At 45.2% G+C, this 10,100-nt stretch overlaps 2 protein-coding genes across 2 annotated transcripts in view; both read left to right on the top strand.

Moving 5' to 3' along the window:
• Positions 1–10,100, top strand: part of LOC103463034 (casein kinase II subunit alpha'-like) — a 12,041-nt gene that overhangs the window by 1,471 nt on the left and 470 nt on the right. The gene's annotated exons all lie outside the window — the stretch shown is intronic.
• On the top strand, positions 164–3,547 carry LOC103462984 (zinc finger protein 319). The gene is made up of 2 exons (XM_008406063.2): positions 164–442; positions 1,217–3,547. The coding sequence occupies exon 2, from the start codon at positions 1,312–1,314 to the stop codon at positions 3,067–3,069; it is 1,758 nt and encodes a 585-aa protein (XP_008404285.1). The 5' UTR covers positions 164–442; positions 1,217–1,311; the 3' UTR covers positions 3,070–3,547.

The raw sequence follows: 10,100 nt of genomic DNA, 5'->3' as shown, positions 1-10,100 counted from the left end.
TTTTTAACTAGGACTCAGTAGTTTTTAACTAGGACTTCAGAACAACTCACTAGTTTTTAACTAGGTTGCGGTTACACTGGGTGATACAGTGACCCCTGGTGTTCAGAAGCAGGAACTACCCTTCGTAATATTTCAGCCAGCTCCAGATCGCCTTTGTGTTAGTTTGAAAGCAATTTTACGGAAGCTGAAAGGCGATTATTGCCGCCGGAGCTCCTTTTTCGCCACTTCCAGATTCTCCTCCGACATGAATGGGCTGTAGCTGCTGCAGCACAGCGGCAGCGGGTCGCTGCGTGGCGGTTTCCGGTGTCCGTCCGTCTGCTGGAGGATGGCGTCCGGCTTCGACCGCATCCCCTCCGCCGCCGCCGGTCTGAGAACCGAAAACACCCACGGTTACCGAGCGCAAACCAGAGACTGCGACAAGGAACGTCGATAAGCAACTGCGGTGAGTTCTGGCGGATCGTTCTGGCTCTGGTTGCGGGTTTGTTCGTTTTAGCGGATGCGCGGAGGCTCGGCTGCAGGAGGCGGATTTTTCCCCCTGCAGCTCCGGGGAAGGCCTGCTCTGATACGGGCTCCATCCGCCGATTAGCCTCGCTGCAAACCAGCCTTTTCCCCAGCTTCASCCGTGTCGCTTACAAGCTGCAGCGCTCCAGACGCCCGTCACAGTTAGAAATCAGCTCGTTTTTGTACTTCATCACTTTGAAACACCGGATGTTATTCTCCTTTTATTTTTTTCAAATGAGAGGAAGCTCCAGCCGTTAGCAGCTAGCATGCTAACATTGAGCTACATCCTGCAACAGAAACGTTTTTGTGGCTCACTCTGAAACCCTGAAAGAAATGACATCTTCAAACAAGGCGCTTTGTCKTTAACATATTAACAAAAAACCGAATTCAAAAACGTGTCAAAATTTAAAACCTTTATATTTCTGATTAGCGCTCCAGGAAATAGACCGAGCCCATTGATTCTGTTTTCTTTCTGAAGCGAAAGCTACTTTGACGAAGTGACATCTTAAGGGCTTAAGGGCAAACAGTCGTGTGCCACAAACAGAAATAACACTTAACACAGTAGTTTACAAGTATTTTATTTATTTTTATATCACTTTGAATTTATTATCACTTTGTTAGACATTGTTTCAGCTTAAATACTTACATTCTTTCAGTGTTATCTTGTTTATTTGTTGTTTACTTATTTTTCTCTTTACTCTGCGTCCCCCTCCAGGGTTTCTCCAGACACTGAGCGATTCAWTACAGACTTTCCTGCAGCTGCATCCATCCTTGTGTCAAATTTGGGATATAATCCTCCCTGCATCCAGGATGACGGAGGCATGGCAGCAGCAGCAGCAGCATGCAGTGGCTCCACCCTCTGTTGTGCACACTCTTCCTCAGGCAGGCGACAACTCTCTGAGCTGCACCGTGTACGGYGTCGTCCTGCAGCCGGACGCCTCCCTGCAGCAGCCGCAGCATCCGCAGCAGCACGTCGTCCAAGCACAGCAGGCCTCCTTGCAGGTAGGGGCCGACAGAGGGCATAAATGCGGAGCCTGCGGCCACGACATCTCCCACCTGGCCAACCCACACGAGCACCAGTGCATGGTGACGCAGGACCGCTCGTTCCAGTGCACGCAGTGCATGAAGATCTTCAGTCAGGCGACCGACTTGTTGGAGCATCAGTGCGTTCAGGTTGAGCAGAAGCCGTTTGTGTGCGGCGTCTGCAAAATGGGCTTCTCGTTGCTCACCTCGCTGGCGCAGCATCACAACTCGCACGGTAACAAYCCGATGAAGTGCTCCATCTGCGAGAAGACGTACCGCCCGGGCTCCGGGAACGTCACRCCCACCTCGTCCGCCGCCAACCCRCAGCAGCCCTCCAGCGGCGAGACTTCCGGCGGTGGCGCCGTCATCAGCGCCGCCTCACCGCCAACGTTCGAGGCATCCGCGCCCGACCGGCCATACAAGTGCTCCGTGTGCCACAAGTCCTTCCGCCACCTGTCGGAGCTGACGCGCCACGAGCGGATCCACACGGGGGAGAAGCCGTACAAATGCGACACGTGTGACAAAAGCTTCAGCCAGTCATCGCATCTGGCGCACCACCAGCGCACGCACAGCTCCGAACGGCCGTACAAGTGTGCCGTGTGTGAGAAGAGCTTCAAGCACCGCTCCCACTTGGTGCGGCACATGTACGCGCACTCGGGCGAGCACYTGTTCAAGTGCAATTTATGCGAGATGCACTTCAAAGAGTCGTCGGAGCTCCTGCACCACCAGTGCCAGCCGGAGAGCGAGAGGCCGTTCCGCTGCGGCTCGTGCGGGAAGAGCTTCAAGCGGCCGTCCGACCTGCGGCAGCACGAGCGCACGCACTCCGAGGAGCGGCCTTTCCAATGCGACGAGTGCCAGATGAGCTTCAAGCAGCAGTACGCCCTGGTGCGCCACCGCCGCACTCACAAGAACCCTGCCGACCGRCCGTTCAAGTGCAACCTCTGCGACAAGGGCTTCTTGCAGCCGTCGCATCTGCTCTACCACCAGCAGGTCCACGGCATGGAGTCGCTCTTCAAATGYGCGTCCTGCCAGAAGTCCTTCAGCCAGTCGGGGGAGCTGCTGCGGCACAAATGTGGCGGCGAGGTGGAAAAACCGTACAAATGCGACGTGTGCGGCAAAGGTTACAAAAAGAATTCCACACTGCAGCGGCACCAAAGCACCCACTGCACGGAGAAGCCGCTCAAGTGCTCTCTGTGCGACAAGCGCTTCGTGTCGTCGTCCGAGTTCGTCCAGCACCGCTGCGACCCGACGCGGGAGAAGCCTCTGAAGTGTCCCGACTGCGAGAAGCGCTTCAGGTACTCCTCAGAGCTGCAGCGGCACCGCCGCGTCCACACGGGCGAGAAGCCGTTCAAATGCGCCAACTGTGACAAGAGCTTCAAGCAGCGGGAGCACCTGGCCAAGCACCAGAGCGTGCATTCACGGGAGACGCAGTTTAAATGCGTGTGGTGTGGCGAGCGCTTCGTCGACCTCACGGCGCTGCAGGAGCACACGGTGCAGCACACAGCGGAGAACGAGAACTTCCCCGAAGCGCCGTGCATCCAGTGAACTCCAAAAACACTCCCAGTGACTCTCCTGCTTTTGGTGAATCCAAGACACAGAGGGGGGAATCGTACGACGGCGCATCAGGGCCATCGTAGATATGGAAAAAAAGGAGTAGATTTCTGCCCAAAAAACTCAGAAATTTTAAGATTAATATCAGAAATGTTCTAGAAAATTTTTTTTATTTTATTTCTGAGCTGCAAAACTTGAAAGTTTGAGAGAAAAAAACTCTGAAATTTGAGAAGAWCACTGAAATGCCTAAATTCAAAGTTGAAAATTTGCAAGCAGAAACTCAAAAATGTTAATCTCAGAAATTTTCAAGAAAAATTTTTCACTTTTTTCGCTCCAAAAGTTGAAACTTTGCTAGAAAAAAAACTGTTTTAGATTAATTAGTGTCAGGATTTTTCTAGAACAAACTTAGAAATTTCTGAGCTCAGTCAAAAATTAGCAAAAGAAAAAAAAACTTAAAAATGTTAAGATTGAGCTCAGAAATGTTTTAGAAAAACACTTTGAAATTTCTGACCTCATAGTTGAAAATTAGCAAAAATAAACTCAAAAATGTTGAACTTTAGCTCAGAAGTTTTCTAGAAAAAACTCACAAACTTTCAGGTTAATCTCACATATTTTTTGTAGAACAAACTTGTACATTTCCAAGCTCAAAGACAAAAAATTCCCAAAAACAAAAAACAAAAAAAAAACAATATTTTTACATTCAAAGCTGTACTAAATGTTTTTGTTTGTTTTTAGCAAATAATTTTTTGAGCTCAATGAATTCCCGTATTTTTTCTGGAAAAATTCCATCTGTTTATCTCAAAATTTCTTARGTTTTTTGGCGTAAATTTGCTCGTCCTCTTAGGTTTTCCATCTCCATCGTCCCTCAGACGCCGCCGTGGGGAATCGGGATCCCTCTTCTTTTTGAAGAATGAAAACTAGAGCAGAAAGAAACGGATGTGAGACTTGGAGCGCGGGACGGTTTTCTCTGTAAAGTCTGTGGTTGCATGTGGTTGTTTGTTCCGTAACCGTTGTTGAGAAAGRTGGCTCTCGTTTCCAGACAGTCATCCCATTTGTGTCGGCTCCTCTTCAGTCCATGTGCCTTTTTATTATTATTATTATTATTATTAATATCGTTGTTATTATTATTAGTTTTTATTCTTTCTGCTCACTCGTTTCTGTTTTTATTTAAAGTCCGGTGAAGCTGAAAGCGAACACGTCAGTAGAACGTAGATCCAGATGTCTGTGCATGGATTCTTCTCCCACATTAGTATTACTGTTGTATGATAGCTTTGCTTTATTTAGGACATCCTCAGAGGAAGAAGAAGAAGAAGAAGAAGAAAAGGCTTCACATGGATTTGTGAAACTGTACAGCCCGTCTCCTATAAAATCTGTGTTGTTGCATCTTTGTATTAAAACAAGCGACATGTAGGTAACTAACCCGCGTACCTATCGTGTCGTAGAAACACTTGACTTGTGCAATAGGACATGCACAGTGTAATATTTATGACTACTGATTCATGGAATAGTCTACTCTGTTATATTATAGATTGTGTGTATACGCGATGTAAACTCTTGATAACTGTATAGTGCTTATGTTACCTGCTTTTTTATTCACTCTGAATGAGCTTCATTTCCACAGGAAATTTCACGAGTTTTAACCCCACGAAGCATTATGTTTCTCACTTGCCACAGATGTAGTTGCATTAGTTTTAGATATAACAAAAGTTATTATTATTATTATTGTTATTATTATCGAGTATTGTTATTTGTTTTTAAGAATTGGCCTTGTATTGTTTCCACTGAATCCTAGCCTCCTCCTGGTCCAACAGGACTTAAAAATCAGAGTAAAACTTGCCACTTATGTGTTGGTTTTTTACCAAGGATAGATAAAGGTAAGAAAAAAAGAGAAAAATATGTGTGTACTTTAGTTTACTGTGTGGATTTATATTCTGTACAATCTTTGCAGTATATTTAAAGGAATGATTTTGGAGTCGTGGACTTGGGGGGTTTACAGGGTGGGACTGAGTGCCATGGTTTGARTCCTGGTGAGTCCGCTTCAGAAGCTCCTGTTGGAGTTCATCGAAGCGTTAGGATATCATTATAAACCCTGTTCATACTGTATATTAAAATAAACCACCCTTATAATAAGCTGCTCCGCCTCTGCTGAATTCTGTAAAACATCTATTTACCTTTTTGTCAACAAGAAACTTCAACTTTATTTCATTTTTTAGTTTATTTACTTGGATCTTTTGCATCAAGAACATGGATAAATACTATTTTTGCTATATATAAACTTATATTTAGGATATTTATTAATATTAATCGTTCTAAAAATATTAATAAAAACAATTCATTCTGACTCAACTATTGACAACATGCTATTATTTTGTTGTCCAGGCGTTTTTAAAACTTCCTTTTTCAACAGTTTCGTCACTTAAACCAAACATCCTTGCAATTAAATATTTTAATCAATCGACAATCCTTTAAAAATAATAATAAAGCACTGGTATATTTATCTGTGACGTCACAGAGTCGTACATTTGTCAACCTCAATGCTTGAAACACTGAGACTAATATAAATAAACAAAATGTCATTTGCGATAAATCACGAGTTATAGATATGAACAACATGCAATTAGATATTTTAATCAATGCCCTTTAACCTAACGCCCTTTTAGGTGTGTGTTTTCTAATTTAAATAACAGTAAATATAATGTTTTTGTTGTTTTTGTTGCATTTTTGTTGTTTTTTTTTTTTTACTGTTTGTGTGGCGATGGATCCTCTGCGCGGTTAGCTTCCGGGTAATGTTGACTGCAGAGGTGAAGAGCAGCCGCTGATGGAGACACCTCCACCACCGCCCATCTGTCGGGATCAATAAACCAATCACCTCATCGATCATCTGGGGACCCGGGTTCGGCTCGCATCGCCGCGACGACATCGCAGCTCGAGTCGCGAGCGAACGACCGTTGATGACGGAGGAGCCTCTCTGCGCTCGAGGTTAGCAGCTAGCTTTAGCTTCTCTCTCAGCTTACAGAAACTACGCCACTAATCGATCAAATTGATCGATAGTGTTATCGGGTTGAGCTGCGTGGGGACACACAGGTGAGTCTGGCTGGTATATTTCTCTGTGACGCCACAGTTCTGGGTGAAACTTTACGCTTTTTGAACGGTTTTATCCAGCTAGGCTACCGTTACTAGTTAGCCTCGTTAGCTCTGGTTGAGTTCATCACAGATGATGCTAACTAATCCCGCCTCAAGAGTTACGACTAGTCCCCGGTGTTATTGATGGGTTTTCACTCTGATTCGCACCAAATCCCGAATTTAGATGCAAAACAAAACATATTTTTGGGATGAAGAGAAAACAGACGATGATTGAGCGTTAAAAGGCCCCAAAAACAGGACTTAAAATGAGAATCTGCGCTAAAAGATGCTCAAATTACAACAATTTAACGCATAATCAGTTCGTATCGGTTAAGAGGCGCGTCTGTTTCTCACTGTTTGAGTAGAAATGAAAAGCATCATTCAAATTAAATCAGCAGAAGTTATGAAATCCTACGTTTTATAGTACTTATTTGTATAAAGTATTTGTATAAAGATTCATAACATGGCSTGGTTAACAGCTCAATGAGGCTCAAAGGAATTTGATCGAGTTGCATATTTATTTAACCTAATTTTATGCTTAAATAGGCCCCTGTTTTCCATATTGTAGCGGTTTTCTGCTGTCCATTCATACCTGGCTGGCTCCWCTGATTTTGAGAGGAGTGTGTGTTGTTACGTTGTAATAAAACCCAATAATATCCAGACGCAATGAGCCAAAACAAAACCATCTCCACTCATCTGGCTTTCAGACGGGCTAAAAACGGGTAATTACAGTTAAACCGACTTGTTTAACTGTAATTACCAGCCTGTTTTGATTTAAGCGAGTCATGAGGTCATGTGTCACAGCACTGCTGTGTACAGATATGTGGAAACCTGGATCTCTGACAGTCTGCAGTTATAATGGTCACAGTGTTTAGATACGATGCTAATGGCTAATCTCATTGTATTATGATTTATTTTTCATTTTYTGAGCTACATTTTTGAATGTTTTTCTAAACCATCTGGTTAACTTTAACTGTCCACACTCTTTTTTTGTCAAGAAATAAAACAAAAACGTTAGAAAGTAGATAAAATATTATTTATACGTGTCAGTTTCATCATTATCCATCGTTCTGTTCAGACATGAATCAGATTTAATCCAGGATCTTCCCACCTGAATTCAAATCAGGTTGAATTTATTTATAGATTGAGAACATGTGTTTTAAGGTCCATTATTTTTTAAGATGTACCTTCRAACTGAGAGAAAATAAATCAGTACAACATAACATCTGCTTGAAATGCCCAGAATGAAGCGTTTAATTATTTAATCGATCACCTTTACACCAGTTATTCAGCGCTGGGAGCAGCGATGCTCAGCACAGCGTGCTGGTGTCATGTTATATAACATTATAGTGATATAAAAATGTTCTGCRTCTCACTCAGAGAGACTGGAAAATATTCCTGCAGACATTTCTCCAACCTTAAGTCGGCTTGTTGCAATAAGAAATAAATCCATTAATCACATAANCATTAATAATATTCATCCTTTAAACTCCCTTCCCCTTCAGCCAAAAAAGCTTATTTTTAGCTAATAATGTTAAAATTTGCCTTTTATAATCCTATCTCTGCAATCGATTAGTATTCCTACATTTCATTAAGTTTATTATCTGCTTGAAATKGTTATTTCCCTTCAAATACATTGATTAAAGTTSGAATGAATTATATTTTTGATTTAAAAATCATGATTTTCAGGGGATAGTAGTCACCAAAAACCTGTTATCTTTGGAAGACGTCCACCAAAGATCCCAAATGTTGAACCAAACAAAGTAAAGTTTGGTTGAACTCACAGTAGCGAACTAAGAAAGCCCGCCAAGGACACAGTTAAGACAACGATTAGCTTCATTATAACACTGATAATTAAAACCCTGGGGGCGAAACGCTCGGCCGAGTCCAGTGGCACTTGGTATTTAAAGATTCATGGCCTCAGTCACTGCGAACCCACCCGGTTTTTAAATGTTGTGTCCTTGGCGTTCTTTTTAAAAATGCAAACAATCTAAGGCATAAAAACGTCGTTTCAAAAACAAAACATAAAGCTAACACCAGTGACATTCAGTTTGYTCTTTTTGCAACATAACAAAAATGTAAACAAGTGCATAAATAAAGCCATCTATGATTATGTGAGTCTACATGTTTAATGGTGATTACATAGTGAGGTAACTTGATAAAGGGAGCGCGGTTCAAATACGCCGATCCGCGTGGGACACGCAGCACAACCCTGCATCCGACTGAAAACGAAGGAGGCGTCGTCCCGTTTGGATCGTTCAAGTTTTATAAAAACGCTGGACGGGTTTTTCCACGTAAAGTGACGTTACGATGCAACGTGTTTTTCCTCGTCAAGTTTTGGTACGACGCAACGCTTTGGTGGGAGTCGATAAAAACGCTGGGCGAGTTTTCCGCATAAAGAGCCGTTACGATTTGACGCGTTTTCCCCGTAGAGCGCCGTTACGATGCGTTTCCCCGTAGAGCGCTGTTACAATGCGTCGCGTTTTCCTCGTAGAGCGCCGTTACAATGTGTCGCGTTTTCCCTGTAGAGCGCCGTTACAATGTGTCGCGTTTTCCTCGTAGAGCGCCGTTACGATGCGATGTGTTTTCCTCGTAGAGCGCCGTCACGATGCGTTTCCCCGTAGAGCGCTGTTACGATGTGTCGCGTTTTCCTCGTAGAGCGCCGTTACAATGCGACGCGTTTTCCCCGTAGAGCGCTGTTACAATTTCCCCGTAGAGCGCCGTTACGATGTGTCGCGTTTTCCTCGTAGAGCGCCGTTACAATGCGACGCGTTTTCCTCGTAGAGCGCTGTTACAATTTCCCCGTAGAGCGCCGTTACGATGCGACGCGTTTTCCCCGTAGAGCGGCGTTACGATGCGTCGCATTTTCCCCGTAGAGCGCCGTTACAATGCGACGCGTTTTCCCCGTAGAGCGCNTCGTCCTGCAGAACGTATCGTGACGGGTCTGCTTTWGTTTTCTGTCCACCCATATCTTCATCTTTTCTTTTCAGTGACCAGGGCTTGAGACGAGTATCCATTATCATCCATCCATCCATTTTCTTACAGCTTTTGTCCCAAGCGGGTCGCGAGWATCCATTATCATTTTAAAATAAYCATTCGTTTACGTGCAGTACCATGGTGACCACTAGGTGGTGCCTGTAGATCACAGTGTGCTGCTGGTGGATGTCATTTTATTCAGTGTAAATAAAATGTTTTGAGTGGTCAGACGGTGTTCCYCCAGGCGGACTGTAAGGCCTCCTCCTTCTCCCCACAGCTGGCGGTTCTCCATCCCAACATTCCCAACATCCTGCTCAGGGGCTTCACTCACTCCGTGATCGTAGCGCTGTCATTCTGCACCGCGGCCGCCCCGGACCGGCCCGCCGCCTTCCCTGTCAGGCCGCGAGCCGCCAAAGCCAATGGTAAGCACAGCGGGGCGACCTTAGAGCCGCAGACCCTGCACAGCCGCTGCGCTGCCTTCCGCTATCGAGCCGACGAGTATTACGAGGGAGGAGACGGTCCGGGACGCGGAGCCTCAACGCCAGCGATGCCCGGATCCTCGCCGGCCAGCAGCAAGGCTCGGGTTTACACCGACGTCAACACGCAGAAGAACCGGGAGTACTGGGACTACGACGCACACGTGCCAAACTGGAGGTGAGGCGGCGCGCCGACGAGCACCAGTGGGCGCSGGAAGGTCGTCGTTGTCGTGGTAACGGCGAGTTGTCTCTGCTCTTTTCAGCAACCAGGACAACTACCAGCTGGTGCGCAAACTGGGCCGGGGGAAGTACAGCGAAGTGTTYGAGGCGATAAACATTACAAACAACGAGAAGGTGGTGGTGAAAATCCTGAAGGTGAGAAGACTTCATCATCCTCATCCTCACTGCTGCAGATTAATGAGAACCAGGAAACGGCTTGGCTCTCCTCAG

The sequence above is a fragment of the Poecilia reticulata genome, linkage group LG3, assembly GCF_000633615.1.
Source record: "Poecilia reticulata strain Guanapo linkage group LG3, Guppy_female_1.0+MT, whole genome shotgun sequence".
Lineage (NCBI taxonomy): Eukaryota > Metazoa > Chordata > Actinopteri > Cyprinodontiformes > Poeciliidae > Poecilia > Poecilia reticulata.
This window is presented reverse-complemented; position numbering and strand designations above follow the sequence as displayed.